This window comes from Desmodus rotundus, unplaced genomic scaffold, assembly GCF_022682495.2.
Source record: "Desmodus rotundus isolate HL8 unplaced genomic scaffold, HLdesRot8A.1 manual_scaffold_168, whole genome shotgun sequence".
Lineage (NCBI taxonomy): Eukaryota > Metazoa > Chordata > Mammalia > Chiroptera > Phyllostomidae > Desmodus > Desmodus rotundus.
In genome coordinates, this window is record NW_026527223.1 from 126,670 (window position 1) to 145,374 (window position 18,705).

Consider the following 18,705-nt stretch of genomic DNA (forward strand, 5'->3'; position numbering starts at 1 on the left):
CACTGCCACCAGTGACATGAGCCATGTAGGAGTTACTCAAAGTCCTGGTGAAGGCTTCCGCCTCGCCAGTGTCCTGGGGAGAATGACGGGAAGACTAGCACATGGCCTGATGTGCAGTGACGTAGGTGCGCTATTCCAGGGCACGACGGTGGGGAAGGGGAAGGCCGTGTCCACATGGATGATGGGACAACGATTTTAGGAATAAACGGACAGTTTTACGGGATTGCCCTCTTACTACTGAAACTGATTATTCTGTAGACCTCTCTCCCTGCGTAAAAACAATGGAGGCCCCGGGGAGGCTACGAGCAGTGTATTGGACACAAGGGATTGGAACCGCGGCGGCAGTCCTACAGACAAGTCAGCCCCCACCGGAAAGCCCGGCCCCACAAGACTGAAGTCTGCATTTACCCATCACTCACTTGTTTAACAAGTATCTAATTGCAGACCTACCACGTGCCACACCTGGTCAGGCCCCTGAAACTGCTCCCTGGTGGAACTCAGGCTCTAAAGGGGGGGACAATATACAATAAAAATAATAAATGAGCAGTTACACAGATTTCAGACTGTCTGTATGGAAAAAGGAGAGGGAGCTAAGGTGTGTGGGGGGGGCCTGTCACAGTTAAATGGGGTGATGGGGAGGGTCTCCCTGAGAAAGTGGAGTTTAAAGAGGAAGGCAGACAGCAGGGAGCCCTGTGGCCGCAGGGGAAACAGAGAGTACAGGTAGTGGGGACGGTCGCACTTGCTTGGAGCCAGGTGAGCAGGGGAGCACACTGGCGGTGGCTTTGAGAGAGTGGGGTCTGGACCACGCAGGGCCTGGGATGCTGTCCAGCTTCAGGCTCTTCCTGGGGTGGCCTGGGGGACATTTGGAGGTTTGCACAAAGGTTGGCACAAGCGGACCCTCACTGGGGAGGGCCTGTCTGGGAGCTGCCGCGGTGGGAAGCAGGGAGTCGACCTGGACTCAGTGAGAAGCAGCCAGGCTCCTGCAGCAGGACTGAATGAGAAGCTGGTGTGGGGTTAGCAGACAGAAGGTGACTTCACCAGCACTGATGCTGAGGGCCTGCAGAGCCCCATCTTGGTCCCCTGATGTGATACTCCAGTGGCTACCAGGCCTCAGTCAATGGTTTTTCGGGAGAAACACTTCACTGGACTTAATCCTGCCGATTTCCACAGGGCCTCTTTTTAAACCCTTCGGTTGGAGAGGTCAGGCAGCCACAGCTTCACTGTCCATCCTGGCTGTGTGTTAGTCCCAGCCCCTCATCCCCTTGACAATGAATTGGAACCACCACCTGGGGGCTCATCCAGGGCAGCTGCCTGAGCTCAGGCTATGTCTGGTGTTTCAAAGACGCCCGGGCAATTCTAAGGCTTCGGGGTTGGAAACCCTCCGACTGCCCGTTTGTGCTGAGCTGGGGTGTCATGCCCCCCAAAGAGGAAGGCATGCATAACTTGATCTTGATATTCCAATAATGTGATTTTAATTCTTCCTGAATAATTTAAAGGCAAAGACCTCAGCGCCAAAAACATTTTCTCGTCCTCTAGATCTCGTGCCAAAGAAGGAGGCCAAGTGTCATGGCTTTGAGCTAGACCTGGCAGAGAACAGCGCTTGATTCCGGAGGTACATGTCATTTCTGAGAGTCCTCGATGCCCAGTCCCATGTGAGGAGGTGGCTTGGGACTCTCCTGGGTTTAGGGTTGATCAGAAACACTGAGGAAGGAGAGAGTCCTCTTCTGCCAAATGGAAAATGTCAAAAAAACAGCAGGGTTAAAAAAATCTGTATATTAAATAATATTGTGTCTGTTAAATCTGCTGAACTAGGTAAGTGTTATGGTGATGTAACAGAATGTTCTTGTCTGAGGAAATACTGAAGTACTTTTAAAGGATTTTGGATTAAAAGTACCTATATGGAGAAAGAGAGAGAATGGCAATGCAATGTAGCAACTCTTGGCAGCTGAATCAATACCAGAAACTGCCTAGATCCACATTTCTTACACACGAGGAAAATAATCCCCCAAGTCAGTCAGTTAGCATACATTTTGCAGCTGAAAGTGTTCTATATGGATAACTCTACCGAATCCAACTCACCCTCTACGTGTATGGAATCACACTGTAAAACTGATCCTCGGAAAGAGAGATGGACTTACAGTTCTAGGCCTTGCTTTGCCAGTTACCAATTTAACTGAGTCCCTTAACTCCTCAGACTAAAGTACAGTTACTTACGAGATGCAAACATCAGCCCTGGCCGGGTAGCTCAGCTCAGTTGGCTAGAGCGTCCTCCCCATGCCCCAAGTTCCAGTTCCATCCCAGGTCAGGGCACATACAAGCAGCCACCAATGGGTGAATAAATAAATGCAACAACAAAAAGAGATGTTTCTGCTCTGGCTGGTGTGGCTCAGTGGATTGAGGCTGGCCTGCGAACCAAAGGGTGGCTGGTTTGGTTCCCAGTCAGGACACATGCCTGGGATGCTGGCCAGGTGCCCAGTAGGGGGCACAGGAGAAGCAACCACACACTGATGTTTCTCTCCCTCTCTTTCTCCCTTCCCCTCTAAAAATAAATTTTAAAAATCTTAAAAATACAGATGTTTCTCTCTCTCTCCCTTCCTTTCTCTCTAAATAATCAATCAATCAATCAATCAAGATGCAAACATCAAAATGAGATTTGTGATGACAGCTTTGTGAAACGCAAAGTGCTATACAAGTATGAGTGGTTTTTAAACTGTATTGATGGGTTTTTTTCTTTTATGCTGTGTTTAAGATGTCAACTTAAATAGGAAGAAACACTATTTTCTTTCACACAGGAGTTCTTTTATCTTCATTGTTTACTTGTAAGAAATCGGAATTTAAAGCTTTTTCTGTGTACCTACAACAGAGAAGGTTAACAAATTATCTTGTCTATAACTCAGAAGCTTAGAACAGCTATTACCTATTGCTGACTCTTTTCAGGAGACATAGACATAGGGCTGCTTATTGTGCCAAGTGGTTTACACACATTGTGTAATTCAGAAAAACTCCAGGAGTCTGACGCAATCATTACTTCATCACAGGTAAATGTGGGAAACAACAGCATTTATCTCAAAGGGCTGTTGTAAGGACTACGAGACTATATTTAAAAGCACCTGGCACAGTGTCTGCCAAAAACTAAGGGCTAACTACACGGTTACCAGTTATCGGTACTCTCATCTTACAGGCAGAAAGGCAAATGAAAGAAACGGTTTTCAACCCAGGTCTTCCTCCCAAGTGTGTCTTTCTTCTTCTTCCTCTTTTTTAAATCAATTGACTGTAGTTAAGTCCCCACGTCAGTGGCGGAATTTAAAGCCAGGAGACCCCTATTTGGATTTTGTCCTCGACTGTCCGCAGCCAGTACCAACGCCTGGCTAAGCCAGCTGCTCACTGAATTCTCGCCGAACCGATGAAGGATTTGGTTTTAGCCTGGTCGGCTACACTTCTCTGGATTAGGTAGACCAGTGTTGTCCCTGCGCCGGTGTCTCACCTGCAGGCTCGGAAGCGGCTGTTCAGGGAAATGGACCCGGCTTCCCCTCCCCAAACGCTCACCGCTCACCGCACTCCGCGATAACCCCGAACCGCCTCCACCACCCTTCCGTTGCACCCCGCACGCTCCCCTCCTCCCTCCCGACAGGCGCAGGCGCACAGCAGAGACCGCAGCGCAGCACTCTTCCGGGCGAACTACAACTCCCACAATCCCAATCGAGCGGTCCACCTGACGCCCAGGGGAGCGGGACGCCCCTGGGTGGGACCCCGCCTCCCGAAATGTCCTGCTTGTGTCCTCTTGGGTACAATTCCTTCCGAGATTCTTGCGCTGCCCGGTGAGGTAGGACACCTGTCCCAATTAGGTACGGTCCTGCCGTCTGTGGCCTCTCCAGTCCCCTCGTGGGAAAGGGTACACAGTCTAGTCCGGCGGGGGACACCCGCGGCGGCCACGGTGAAGTCCAGGAGAGTGAAGGGCAAACCTCGCGCGCTTGCGCAGAGGCGGGGCATGGGCGCGGCTTCAGCGGAGCCCCTTCCGGGAGTCTATGAAGGTGAGTGGGGGCCGGGGCCGGGCGTGTCGCATGCTGGGACTGACCACCGCCCACCCCCTCACAACGACCGCCTTTGGCACTACCGCCAGCACCACACCGGGCTCTAAGAACCGTTGATCCCAGTTGTGTAGAAAATTGGGGTCCCCGGGAGCTCCGTTTTAGCGTTCGTACGAGAAAATGTCACAAACCACTCGCATCATTTCATTGCCGTTATCCGTGTACAAGTATTTTTCTTCTGCTCTACCATGTTTTTATAAAAAAAATTGTTTTTATTCAGTTCTACCATGTGTTTAAAAGTAACAGCTAACCTGTTTGGAGGGCTCACTTTTTATCTTAGTTTTCTTCCATGTAACACATAACTCCTTCCTAACAAGCTATAGGGCTTAAAGTCTTCGGGACTTGATTCTGTTCAGTTTGGTGTCGGACTAGGTGTCTACTTTGTCATGTCCTCTGTTTCATTTTGTTAGGTCTTCTCATCAGAAGACTTGGCGAGACGATGAAGACAGCAAAACGCTAAGTAAATAGTTGATAAATAAATAGCTGATGAAGTTGACCATTTGCTGGGGATACAGACAGACATCTCATTGTGCCCTTCCCCTAACCGTCTTGCTGACTCCTTGTTCTGTGACTTGGTTGTGCTGCTTACCCTCCGGGCTTACATTTGCTCTTAAACTGAGAAGATTGGGTTAGATGATCTCAAAGAACTTGGCCTGCTCTAAACTTTTGTGGTTAGTGAGTAGAATCCAGATCACGTCACAGTATGTTAATGCCACACATCATCAACTTCCATTTTCCTGCTATCCTACGTGACGTACAGTGTAAGGTTGGCAGCCGCCTTAGAAAGAACTGCCCCATACTGTGCTTGTACTTTCTTCCTTACTGCTGAAAATATGAAATTATCAGGCAACATAACTTTCTCCCCCTTATATTTGCTGTCATTTTATAGATCATCGGTAGGAAGAACGCTGGGTACCACAGCGAATGCTTTACGTGATGATGGCTCAGATCTTAAGGTCCCGTCTAGCAAATGCTGCAGTGATTCCTGATCGAATGAAAATGCTTCCCTATCTTGGAGTCATGAGAAAGAGGATGATGTCAACTCATACATCAAAAAAGAAGATGAGAGAGTATTACAGGCTGCTGAATCTGGATGAAGGGTGCTCTGCAAGTGATGTCAGGGAGTCTTTTCGCAAGCTTGCCAAGCAGCACCATCCAGACAGCGGCTCCTCTGCTGCTGACTCGGCAACGTTTATAAAGATTGAAGAAGCTTATAGAAAGGTGCTTTCCCACGTGATGGAACAAACCAGTGCCAAACAGAATAAAGCTGAGGAAGCAGACGAAGAAGAAGGAAATTTCAAATATAAGACACCCCAACACCGGCATTATTTAAGTTTCGAAGGCATTGGTTTTGGATCTCCAAGTCAACGGGAGAAGCAATACAGGCAATTTAGAGCAGACCGTGCCACTGAGCAAGTGATGGAATATCAAAAGCAGAAACTATATAGCCAGTATTTCGCTGATAGCTTAACTGTTAAAGATGTAAGGCAAAGTAAAGAACAAAAGATAACTCAAGCCATAGAGCGTCTGGTGGAGGATCTCATTCAGGAATCGATGGCAAAAGGAGACTTCGATAATCTTAGTGGGAAAGGAAAGCCTCTCAAAAAGTTTTCTGGCTGTACATATATTGATCCCATGACTCACAACCTGAACAGAATATTGATAGATAATGGATACCAACCAGAATGGATCCTAATGCAAAAGGAAATAAAGGATACTATCGATCAGCTCAGAGAGGCGATTTTAGCGTCCAGGAAAAAGCTTGGGAACCCCATGACAGCAACTGAACAGAAACAGTGGAACCAAGTTTGTGAGCAGTTTCAAGAAAACATCAGAAAACTGAACAAGCGAATTAACGATTTTAATTTAATCGTTCCCCTGCTGACCAGGCAAAAAGTCCATTTTGATGCACAGAAAGAAATTGCCAGAGCCCAGGACATATATGAGGCCCTTATAAAAACAAAAGAAGTCACAGATAAAAACCCAAATAGCAATGATCAGGGAGAAGGGGAGAAAACACCTGGAGTCAAGACAGGTTTTTTCAGCTGGATGAATATGTGGAAGTTTATTAAAATCTGACCATTTCAACAGTACTGCCCCGGGTCATTTTCGGTTGTACTGACATCACACCTAGAGGCTGAGATGCATGCTGCTGCCCAGGAGCTTGAGAACTGGGTGTCTCAGTACTTTTCACAAACTGGCCTCACCTCCAGGGTGTGTGAGGGAGAAGGCTGTCCGAGAGATGCCCAGCCAGCTTTGCTCTGGGAATAGAGCCAGAGGAGAACTAAGAAAGCACTTTAATCCATTTCAGAGTTTAGTCGTCAGTCATCAGGTGAAATGAGTTTGGACGGGGACTCGACTGGGAATCACAGAGGGTACTCCAGATGTCTTAGTGCAGTTTTACACTCCGATGTAGAAAGTTGCCATTTGCCATCTTCAGACACAGGCACTTCAACAACGACAACAAGCTGAACCAATATTATCAAAAGTCAAAATTAAACACGTGCGGGGAGTGTAGGAAGGAAACCTCCAGACGCTGTGTGCTCTGTGCCAGTTGGCTGCACTTACACGCCCGAGGCTGTGAGAGCTCTCAGTGGCTCCCCTGGTTGGGGCGCTACATGGGTGGGAATCCTGCGGTCGGGAAATTAGCCATGGAGTTACTGCACTGTTTTGTTTTGTTTTTAATAAAGGTCCTCTCTGTGGGTACTGAATCTAAAAAAACGAAAAACAAGTACCTGGGCTGTACTTTGTACTTTTCCCTACCTAACTTCATGATCCATTGGCTGCAGAAATTGATCAGCCAAGCTGGCTGATTCAGCTATTCTAGAAATAGACTCCCGTGCCCACTTTTAAAAAAGAGTTCTAAGTGCATTTTGAGACTTTTCAGGAGTGGGGGTTGGGAAGAATAACACTTTGGCTCAAAGGAAACAAGGTTTCACTTTGGGCTTCACCTTACTCAGAATGAAATGTTGTATTTACATAAATCTGCCCCGAGGTCTCTCTGTGTCAGGTAAGGGCCTCCCCAGAGGCGCTTTCAGCCACATGAAGAATCCCAATTCACTGTCTTAGGGGGCTCATCTTCTTAGGAATCCTTTAATAAACAAAGACAAGATGTCTGAATTTTATACCAATTTGCACCTTTGGCAAATAAGAATTAGGCATTCATGAGATAGTTGTGTCTCATCCACTTTTCAGCAAATCTGACTTCTGTTTAAATGTATCGGGGTGACATTGGTGAATAGTGTAATACAGGTTTCACGTGGACATTTCTATGGTACATGACCTGTATATTGCACTGTGCCCACCACCCAGAGTCTAATCAGACCTATTTAGGTTTGACGTATTAACCGGGCAGCTGGAAGGGGACGGAGACGGGTCAACAGGAGCAGGTCGGCTTCCTTGTGCAATCCAGAGCGTGGTGTTGTGGGTGCCGTTCAGCAGCGCAGCACTCGCCACTCTCCTTTGGGAAGAACAGCTATTTGTAAAGTACGTGATAGTTAAAGCAAAACTACGTCTTCAAAAGGGAATTTCAGGCCTTTTTGCTTAAACGATGGGGCATTGATTGCTATAATATGTGGCTATTTTGTTGAATGAGTTATTTGGCTTCTAGAATGATAGCATTACTCTGCGGAAGAGCTAAGCTCTAAACACCTTAGAAGCCTATGATTCTGTGACTCTTGCTAAAAAGGGAATTCGATGTATCACACCCAGTTGCATTGTGGGAACATATATCAGGAAACCATCTTCAATACTGGATAAAGGGAAAGTAAAATTATCAGAAAACTAGCAAATCCTTAATTTCAGCATAGCGTACTTTATGTTTGTAAATGTCCATATTAATAAAGTGAGTTTTAATGATTATTCAGTGGTCTGTTGTACAAACAAATAATAATAACCGTATTTTTGGCTGACCACCTGAATGGTTTTTTATCTTTTAGATTGATGATATCAAAACTGATGGTGACATGGATTTTTCTTGTTAAGATGGTAATTCAGTTAAGTAAAAACAGGTTTATTTATTAAGTAACCAAACTCCAGGAGGTCAGACAAGATTTTGGCTGGTTTAGCAGAGTGTGTTAAGTCAGAATCTGACACATTGCTTATGGCACAGCACTGACTTCTTCTGTTCGTTTTCATCTCCTAACTTTGTCAGCTTTGCAGATGTCACAGTATTTTATTGACATTTCCCAACTCATTATTGGCCCATATCAAACTCTGACTGGTTCCCAGCCTTTTCACAGCTCCTTTCTTCAAACTGTAGGCCCAGGACCCTGGCCCAACACCCTGAGAATGGAGGGGACCTCCACCACGGGGGCTTTTGTCCCCCGCCGCAGGCTCGGTTTTGTCTGTGTTCTGTGTGCCCGAGGCTCGTCCTTGGTGGTCTGGTGCTCAGGTCAATGGTGTCCAGTTCTTTGATAGAGGATGGCCATGTTACTACGCATGTTCTTCCTCCTGCTGCCAAACCACAGTCCTGCTGGGGAGGGGGTGGCCGTCCCGAAGGTGGAAGCCCCTGTGACTTTGTCACTTGGCTGGGGACTGTTAACGCCCTCACACACTTCCTGGCTACCAACTTCCCGGGTCCCCATCCCTGGGCCTCAGCTCCCTTTGGGGACATTGCCAGCAGCCCTTAGAAATGACAGGCGGTGGTGCACCGGGCTTGTTCCTGGAGGCGGTGCCCCTCCTTTGCAACAGTGCTCCATGCAGCGTACGTTTACCGGAGGTCTCAAAGGGCTCCGCCTTCCCCCAACCTGGACTCCTAGAAAGCAGCAACCGAGGTGCATGTGGGCCCCTCGGCCCCAAATGTGACCCTCAGACACTCTCCTTGGTGTCACTGCTGCCACCACCAGCCCGGTTCCTGGTTGGGGACACTGGGCTCCCTCTTCTCTGGTCTAAGGGCAGACCCACAAAGGTGGTTGTAATACTGAGACCAGTCTAGAGCGTCAGAATAGAACTTACCTCAAGGCTTGGGGGTGATGGAGGGGGAGGGAGGACCCTCCTAGGACGGGGTCATCTGGCCTGTTAAACAGAACTACATCTTCAGTTTGCCTCTGAGCCCAGACCCCAGCCCACTGTGGGTTGACAGAGCCCAACACCCTCCCACTCTGGGACAGCACTCCTGTGCCCCACGAATGCCCTACTCACCCCAATCTAGACCTGGGAGTGTGAGGTCGAGGGAGTTTCTTTGCTGCCAAGACCAATCTCGAAGGTCGGCTTCCTCTTTGAGGACCCACATCTTCCCTAGACCACTGATGTGTGCCGTTGCCCTTCAGCCCCGCTAAGTGACAGATCCCACCTGAAGGTCTCAACAGACAGGCACATCCAAATACACCCCCAATAAGCTTACCACTGTTACCAAGGACACCTGCTCGCAGTTGAGGGACGGGGTCCTTCCTGCTGCACCCTGAGAACCTTCCCAGGAGCACAGGGCCCAGGGGCGACTCAGCTTGGGCATTTTCATGCCTGGGCCGCTGTGCGCTCTGTGGTTTCCCCTTTGGGTGACCCTGTGGCCTCGTCCTTGCGAGCCTTCCCTTCAGCCACAGGTTCGCAGTGAGCTTTGCCCGAATGACATGTCAGCTGTACCGCTGTTGCCCGTCATCTTCCAAATGGCCCATAGTGATGGCGGCATGTGTCACTCATCTGGGGAAGACACGGTTCCTAGCCCAAGAAGTCAGGCCTGTAAGGCTGGCCTTGGCAGGAGAGAACATCCCACATTTCCTTAAATGTGCTCAGAAATGGGCACATGGCCTGGGCTCTGCCAACAAGACTCATCCCAGGGAGACATGGGTTCAGGTGAGGCGTGGAAGAGATGCACCGGCTCCCCGTGGAAGTCCTGTCAGCTGGTGCGGGGCCGCATGGCTGCCAGGTGGAGCTCCTGGCACAGAGTGGCGTCAGTGGCAGCGGCAGTGAGGGCCCTGGCTCGTGGTGCATGGCGGCCACGGCAGCTTTGACTTTCTCACCAGGCCAGTTCTTCAGTGTGGTTTCAGACGTCGTCATTCCTGGGAACGACCTCGAGCCACATTCTCCTGCCCTCCCAGAGTTTCCAATGGCCTGTAACACATCCCTTTCCTGCTCCGTCCAGCACGAGTGGGGACTGCCATTGGCTCCTAAGAACTGAGATCACAGGCACCTCGTGGCTTTGGGATAAACAGGAAGTATGCACAGGGCCGCGTCTCTCGGGGCACGTGGACTCTGCCGAAGGTCAACTCTGCTCTTGTGGGTGTGTGATGCTGGGCAAATGGTCAAAGCTCACGGACCTGCAGACTCCTCAGGTGTGAGTGGGGGCAGTGACCGGGATGGTGAGGATTCAGTGAGATGCCCCCCGGGAAGAGCCCAGCGCGGTTACTGGTGCGCAAGGAGCGCTCCACTCAAAGTAGTGAAGACGCTGTGTGTGCTGTCGTGCTAATGTGGTCATACAGCAGTTCTCAGCATCTGCAAGATTTGGCGGGGAAAAGCTCCATAGGTCTTCTCGCGGGGTATTGGTTTCAAAGCTGATCTTGCCAGGCTCAGTTTCCTGAATTGACAGGAAAATGTTCTCTGTCATGCCTTCAGTGGGGTCTTTAAATGAAAATGGAGAAGAGGCCAGGCCAAAAGGCCACAGATGGTGTGGTCCCATCTACCTGAAAAGTCCCGGAGGGCAATCCAGAGAGACAGACCGGGGATCGGTGTTGCCTAGGGCTGCAGCGTTTGAGGGGAGTGAGTGACTTGCGGTTCCGGGTTGTCTTCGGGTGATGAAATGTTTAGAGCTGACTGTAGTGATGGTCACACAACTGTGTGAACACACTAAGAATCACTGACTTGTGCACTTAATTTATTTGTTTTTTAAGATTTCATTTACTTTATCTTTAGAGAGAGGGGATGGGAGGGAGAGAGGGAGAGAAACATCAGTGTGTGGTTGCCTCTTGCACACCCCCAACTGGGGACCTGGCCTGCCACCCAGGCATGTGCCCTGACTAGGAATTGAACCGGCGACCCTTTGGTTTGCACGCCAGTGCTCAACCCACTGAGCCACACCTGCCAGAGCCTTGGCTGGTGAGCATTTTAAATGAGTGAATTTTATGGTATGTGAAAGCTGGGTTTTTTTTTTTTAAAGAAAAAAAAGAGGTACAAGAAACATAGACTGGGTCTGAATTTGGTAGGTTGCTTGCTACTTTGTATGGGCAAGAAGTGTCTTCCGGAGCATAAGAAATGGTTTCAGAAAGGGTTTAAAGAGTGTTAAGCATATCCTCTTCCGGGGACGGTGTCTGCAGGCACTCAGAAAGGTCCAGCTCTGCCCTGTGGGACAGCCTCTAACAGAACAAGGCTGTCCTGAACCCCTGGTGATAGGAGGATTTCCCTTTGTGCCAAAAAGACTGGGAAAGCACCCAAATCTGCATGTGGTGTGGTCGCAGGCGGACTTTGTGGGCTTCGTGCTGGGAGACCCAAGTTCTAATGAGGGGGTCCAAAAATGAAAGCCATGTCAGCAGGCCCTCGTGTGCTTGTGTGAACAACATGCATGCTGATGGAAGGTGGAAAATCGTCGCAAACGTGTTGGAGGCACGCGCACAGAGTCAGAAAGCTAAATGAAGAAACTAAAGCTCTTTTTAGTAATAAAACAGTTAAAAGGCAGAAAAAATGACTACCAATGTTTTAAGAATTTAAATTTAGATGCTTTTTACATCTACAGCAAAAGTTGATCATTATTGACTGTTAAAAAACAAAATTTAACTGAGTAAATTTTTTGCTCTATTTGGCTTTCTTTAGTCGTACAAAATGGAAGGATTTTATAAGGAAGGAAGGAGCTGGTAACAAAAGGAAAGAAAGGGCCATCCGTGAGCCCGGGTATCTTTGCTTTGGGGGAAGGGAGGGGGGAGCGAGGGGGAAGGCTTTTTACCAGCAGATGGCCTCTCCTTTCTGTGGGGACGGAGAGGGACCATGGAACCATCCCCTTCCTGGTGCTCGACCAGAAAAATCCAGACTGTGTAAGCTTTATTTCTGGGAGAGGCAGAAACTGCGATTAGATCCGGTATTACAGCTAGGTTTGGTATCATGGGCTTTAGCAGAAATGACGCCGTTTTGGGCCTGTGGTTTCTTCTCTGAGATTACTTACAAATCTCTGCCCAAACCCCCCAACAAAACTTCGTGAGCATTCTCAGGCATTTGCCACTGTGGCTTTCTTGCAGCAAAGCAGCAAACTGAGGGCTGACTGACATAAAGGGTCACCTACAAAGGGGAGAAAAGCAGGTGTGTTTTGTACAAATGAGAGAAGGTGGTCTTTAATTACGCACACAAAAAACCAGCAGGTGATGAAGCTGTGGTGAGGCCAGCTGGCCTGTTTCCCATGACTCCCCTGTTGCCCACAGCCTGCAAGAGGGGGAGGCCTGGGGAGGCTACCTGCCCCCTCTTCTCTTTCTCCTTTCCAGCACCCAAGCAGAGGGGTCCTGAGAAGCCATGACGCCCTGCACTCTGGTCACGAGTGTCAGGGAGCTGGCAAAGGGATGAAGAGAGCCAGTGCTACCCTTGGGTCCCACTCTCACAGACACGAGTATCCTGAGAGGTTAGGGAGATGTCCATTCTAAACAACCACTCACAGTGCCAGCCTTTGGGTCAGAGCAGCGAAGACACCATCTGGCTAGTGACATGTTACGTGATACAACAAGGCAAGGTTCTTTATTTTGGAAAAATAATTGTTGTGAAAAGTCACATGTATACAGTAAAAAATTCAACCAGTGCAAAGGGATAGGCAATGGATAAATGAGTTCTGACCCCTCCCGAGATGCAGACCTCCGGAGCCCACCTGCCCCTAGTAATTTCTTGCATGTCTGTATTAGTTTTCTATTGCTGCTTGCACAAATGCTACAAACTTAGTGGCCCAAACGACACAAACTTATCTTAGAGGCCTGGAAGCTTAGAGTCCAAAGCGGGTCTCCCTGGGCTAACGTCAAAGTTTCTGGCAGCTCTGCCTTCCTCCGGAGGCTCTCGGGGAGAAGCCGATCTTGGTCTTCCCAGCATCTAGAGGCTGCCTGCATTCCTTGGCTTATGGCCCCTCCCTCTATCTTCAGAGCCAGTAACAGCAGGTCTGGTCCTCCTGTCACATGACTCTGCCTCTCCTTCTGCCCTCTTCCACTTTTAAAGACCCTGTGATTACATCGAGCCCGCCGGATAACTCAGCATAATCTCCCTATTTTAAGGTCAGCTGATTAGCAACCCTAATCTCCCTTTGCTATGTAACAACACGAATAACATAGGTTCTGGGGATTAGTATATATTTGTGGGGCCCATTATTCTGCTACAATATCCTTCCAAAAATTTATATAATTTGTACACACACACTGTCTCCTTCAAACACACACACAAATATGAACACACTGTGCATACTTGTCTAGCCTTTTTCTTCATGCGCCTACATCTTCAAGACCTTCCCATAGCAACACAGTATTTGTTAAGCCTGCGTGAGACTGTTGCATACTCATGGAGATCAGAACTAATGAATGCTGAGCAAATGAAGTAAATAGCACTGCACATTTACACGGAGAGACACGAGGCATGGCGAGGGCAAACGCTAGCCAAAGTTGTCCTGGATCTGGAATGAGATACGGCATAATAATGAGGTACAGGGTACCGAGAAGGTGACAGCTGCTCACACGTGTCAGACACTTGCCCTGCGTTAACTAATTTAATCTTCACAGCAACCCTATGACAGGTGTATTGTCCACTGATTTTGAGAGATGAGGAAACTAGGCCTCAGAAAGGTTGAGTAACTCGCCTTGGGTCATACAGCTAGAAAGTGGCAGAGCTGGGATTTGAACCCAGGCTGTCTGTGGATGGTCTGGTTCCAGATCCCAGTTCTCACCCACACACGGTGCCCCTGTGGAGCTGGCGGAGAGGAGACTGGAGCAGATCACGTTAGCGACAGCCTCTGGAGAGAAGATGCAAGAACCCCATTGTTTCCTGGGGCTGCCTCGGATCCAGTCTGTTTCCTAGTAGGACTATCATCACTCTTGTCCTTTACTTGCCCCGAGATCCCTGCCTCCGTGATGGCCCATACCAAGGAGGCCCAGGCGGTGTGATGCAGAGGAACGGGAAATGCGCTTTGCAGCTGGGGACATCTGCCTTAGATCCAGGTTCCGCTATTCACTAGCTATGTGACCTTCCTGAACTTCCCTTCCCTCATCTGTCAAAGGAGCAGTCAGGTGCAACTGCCGGACTGGTGTGATCCTTATAGATTTTGAATCAGACAGGCTCGGTCAGGGTGGGGTCTCGGCGGTTCTCAGCGCAGGCGTACTGCCCTCTAGAGGCCACTCGGGAGATCTGCGCGGGGGTCTCAGTTAACCCGATGGTTAGAGCTTCTGTTTAGCGCATTGGAGACCAGTAGCGCAGTGCTGGCAGGCCTCTGTTCTGATTGGTTGGCAAGTCCTCGCCGTCCTAGTTGTTGAACACTTCAAACATCAGCCGGACCACAGGCATTTAGGAGGTGGGGCCAGGGATGCAGGGAGTTTCACAATGACGGAAAAGAGGAATTTCCCCCTGTCCTGCCCAGCATTCAGTCATCCCACTAGACATTCATGTGGGTGAAAATCTGTTTATAACCACCTAGGCTCAGAATGGAATTATCTTACCTATAAACACAACATACTTTTTGCCTGATTTTATTTTATTTTTTTTGGAAGGATTCAGTTAGGGTAGGAATTTTTTTAAAAAAGATTTTATTTATTTTAGAGAGGGGAAGGGAGGGAGAAAGAGAGGGAGAGAAACATTGATGTGTAAGAGATATATTGATAAATTGGTTGCCTCTCATATGCCCCAACTCTGGGGACCTGGGCTGCAACCCAGGCATGTGCCCTGACTGGGAATTGAACCGGCGACCCTTTGGTTCGCAGGCTGGTGTTCAATCCACTGAGCCACACCAGCCAGGGCTACCTGACTTTAAATATACTAATTTTGTTTCCCACAAAGGCAACTGTTATGAAAATTGTGCTTCTTTTTCTTGGGAATTTTACCGAGAAGTCAGCGCATTTTAGGAAGTGCTACTGATGGCACCATGGCTGAGGCACTGGAATGACCTCTCGTGCTGTGCGCTGACTGCAGCCTGCATTTGTAGCAAATATGCACAGAGGAGCTTGGAGAGCCATCTTAATTTACAGCCAATATTACTATGTGACTGGGTGTCGTAGCCAGCGTCCAAGATGACACATTTCTGTGTAGTGCCCTCCCGCATTGTATCAGAGTTGGTCGGTGTGACCAATAGAATATAGCAGAAGCGAGGGCATGTCTCTGTGGAGGCGGGAGCCTCCTGCTCTCTTTCTCTCGGATCACTGGCTTTGGGTGAGGCCAGCTGCCATGTCTGAGGCAGCCTTGTGGAGAAGCACGTGCTTGCTGCAGCTGAGGCCTCCAGCCAACAGCCCGGTGGGTGGGCTGTATGGGAAGCAGAGCCTCTGTCTCACATCCATGTGCCTGCAGCCAGCTGGCAGTTTAACCGCAAACTCATGGGGATCCTGAGCCGGGATGACTCGGCTAGGCTGCTCCTGACTCCTGGCTTTAGAAACCGTGCAAAATAATACCTAAGTGTTTGATGTTTTCAGTTGCTAAATTTGGGGATAATTTGCTATAGAGCAATGGATAACCAATATAATAGACAAAGATGAATGTCAATTTCATCAATAAGCATTGTTTTAAACATATTTCATATGCGCTGCCCTTCAAGTGTGATTATATTCAATCTATGTCGTAAAAATTACATGTTGGAATGATTTACTTGGGGTCACCTATTGTGCTTCTGTTTCATACAGCCCCAAAGGCCTTGACCTAACATCTCTATCGCTGCCAGCACTACTATGTGGCTGTATCTTTCTCTGAGCCATCTTCTGTACCCTGTTACCCACGGGAGAATTTGTCTCTATAGCAGCCTTTTTACCACTGCTGTCCGACTCTATCCTTGACGCAGAGTATTTGTGACACTTCATGGCCACCTTTTCCTGTATCATACCAAATGATTATTGTAACAGGACACTCAGGAAAAGCCCTGGCTCGTTGGAGAGAGCACCATACGCCTCACTTTCTCCACATGTATTTCTTTCCTTTTTTAAAAAAAATATTTTATTTATTTATTTTTAGAGAGTAGATGAGAGGGAGAAAGAGAGGGAGAGAAACATCAATGTGTGGTTGCCTCTTGCATGCCCCCAACTGGGGACCTGGCTCACAACCCAGGCATGTGCCCTGACTGGGAATCAAAGCTTCAGCTTTTTGGTTTACAGGACAATGCTCCAAGCAACTGAGCCACCCGGGCAAGGCTGAGGTAGGCCTTTTAGAACCTGGTCTGGCACAAACCTGAACATGGTTGTGAAGTCACAAAGAGTCCAGAATCTAGGAGAGACCTTCCAAGGTCCTTAGGTAATTTAACAGAACATATACTTAGATACCAATTGAGTGCCAATTGAATCAGGGCATGCGTGGAGCATTTTTTTTAGCCTGATTTGCAATTTTAGTACATTTGAAATGCCTACACCAAAATGTTGACATCAGCAACTTAATCCCAATATCTTTCAAATACATGTTTGACTCTCTTTGTGAAACAGTTTATAGACTGAGAGAGAAGCAAACTACCTTAGTGTTGGTTGCTACTCACTTCTGGAAAGGCAACTCAAAGCATGTACATCCTAATGTCAGGTCAGGTCAATAGTAACATCTCTCTTCACATGTGGAGGTAAGCACTTTCTTACAGATAGTCTTCTGTAAAAGAGCTTTAAAACATCTTGGGGAATATTAAAATATTTAATACTTAAAAAGTAATGAGATTCAAGACTATGGTAGGAACTCCTACTTGTCTCCCAATATTCATTCTTCCTTCCTTCTTTCATAAGAAAACCCTAGTTTTTAGCCTTCCTTGTAGTTCAGTGTAGCTAAGTGACTAAGTTTTTGCCAGCACAACAAAAGCAGAAAAGGCATATTCAACCTTTTGGAAAGGTTCTGAAAGAGAGGAATGTTCCCTTCTTTGTCTTCTGCTGAGTGAAATGTAGGAACGATGGCTGGAGCTACAGCAACTCTTTTAGACCATGAGGTGATAGTGGGAATGGAACCTGATATCTTCCAAATGTCCATATATTTTAAAGGATAAATAAATATACATGTGGTGTATTTCCTTGCCTGGAGCAAGGAGGCTAGATCTATCTCTATGAAGTGCCAGACCATTTCCAGACTAATTTTGGACTTTTAAAACATAAAAGGGAGACACCAATATGTTGCTTAAGCCACTGGTATTTTGTGGTTGTTTTCCCCTGCTACTCTCAGTCAAGCCTAATACCAATACAATGATCAAAACAGAAGCAATATTTTAAAACTTATTTTTATTTTTTAAAGGTTTTTTTTTTTAAAAAGACTATATTTATTTATCTTTAGAGAGAAGGGAAGGGAGGAAGAAAGAGAGGGAGAGAAACATCAGTGTGTGGTTGACCCTTGCACGCCTCCCACTGGGGAACCTGCCTGCAACCCAGGCATGAGCCCTGACTGGGAATTGAACCGGGGACCCTTTGGTGCACAGGCCGGCACTCAATCCACTGAGTCACACCAGCTAGGGCATAAAACTTATTTTTAAAAAGTCAACCTTTATAGGTCAGCAATTTAACCTTTATAAAGGTCACACACATTTCAAAAGTAATTTATTAAGCGAACATTTATTGAGCACCTAGATCCTAGCACATGTATCAAGATGATGGGTAATGCACTATAAATGTATTATTTGACAATTGACAAAATAATAGTATGCATGAAAATAAGAACGGAAGGAGAGTAGAAAAATAACAAAAAGTAGGGATTGTTCCTCTTACATGTATACTAAGATCTGTAGGAGTAACAGGAGTATCAGAGGATGACATTTTGTGATATAAAACCTTTTATTTCATTATTTCTCAGGGGAAAACTCTTTTAGATTCGCGTTGATAATATCTGGAATTACACAATGTGTTCTCCTCAACCAACCAAACGGTGTTTTATATTCTGTAGGACATTTAGACGGGGCTTTCCAGGGCTGTTGAAGTTTTGCTGAAAATTCAAGATGCCACGTTTTTAAAGGAGACAGTAGGAAAAGACCTGACTATAATAAGAAAGCTAAAAATCTGGGTGTGTGCGTGGGAAAAGCATGAGGACAGTATCAGAAGACTAATTGTGTTGTGCTGGACACCTAGGGTTACAGTACTCGTTAGTGGTCTTGGACGAGTAACTTCCCCTTTCTAGGTCACCATTTTTGAGGAGCGCCGATTGAGAAGGGCATCGTCTCTGCAGACTTGAGCTCCTGAGAACGCTCCTGGAGCATGGGACCTACTCTGGGCAAGTCGCGGCCAACGCCGTTGGGTCTATGAGCAAAGGCAAAGGGAGCCCCTGTCTTCTGCTTTTGGCTCTCCCCGCAGAGGACCGTACCGGTGCAGCACTTTAAGTCCTCAGCAGAAACGCGACGGCAGCCGCCCGTGGACTGTAGAAGGGGCCAAGCCTAAACCGCTGCGAGACGCCCCGCGCGGAATCCGGCGGGCAACCGGCGGAGCTGCGGCACCCTCGCCCCGCCCCCTAGAGTTTCGCCCCGCCCCAGGTCTCCGCCCCGCCCCCCGGCAGGTCACTTGCTGCGCGCTGATTGGTCGTTGCGGTGCGCACG

General features: G+C 48.0%; 1 protein-coding gene across 2 annotated transcripts; it reads left to right on the forward strand.

The window, feature by feature from the left end:
* Nucleotides 1–3,727: 3,727 nt before the first annotated feature.
* Nucleotides 3,728–7,949, forward strand: DNAJC28 (DnaJ heat shock protein family (Hsp40) member C28). Of its 2 annotated transcripts, XM_024559643.3 has the most exons (3): nucleotides 3,729–4,031; nucleotides 4,499–4,548; nucleotides 4,978–7,949. In XM_024559643.3, the coding sequence occupies exon 3, from the start codon at nucleotides 5,013–5,015 to the stop codon at nucleotides 6,165–6,167; it is 1,155 nt and encodes a 384-aa protein (XP_024415411.2). In that variant the 5' UTR covers nucleotides 3,729–4,031; nucleotides 4,499–4,548; nucleotides 4,978–5,012; the 3' UTR covers nucleotides 6,168–7,949. The 2 variants fall into 2 exon arrangements, with proteins under 2 accessions (XP_045051347.2, XP_024415411.2); XM_045195412.2 differs by lacking the exon at nucleotides 4,499–4,548 and having other exon boundaries at nucleotides 3,728–4,031.
* The last annotated feature ends 10,756 nt before the right edge of the window (nucleotides 7,950–18,705 follow it).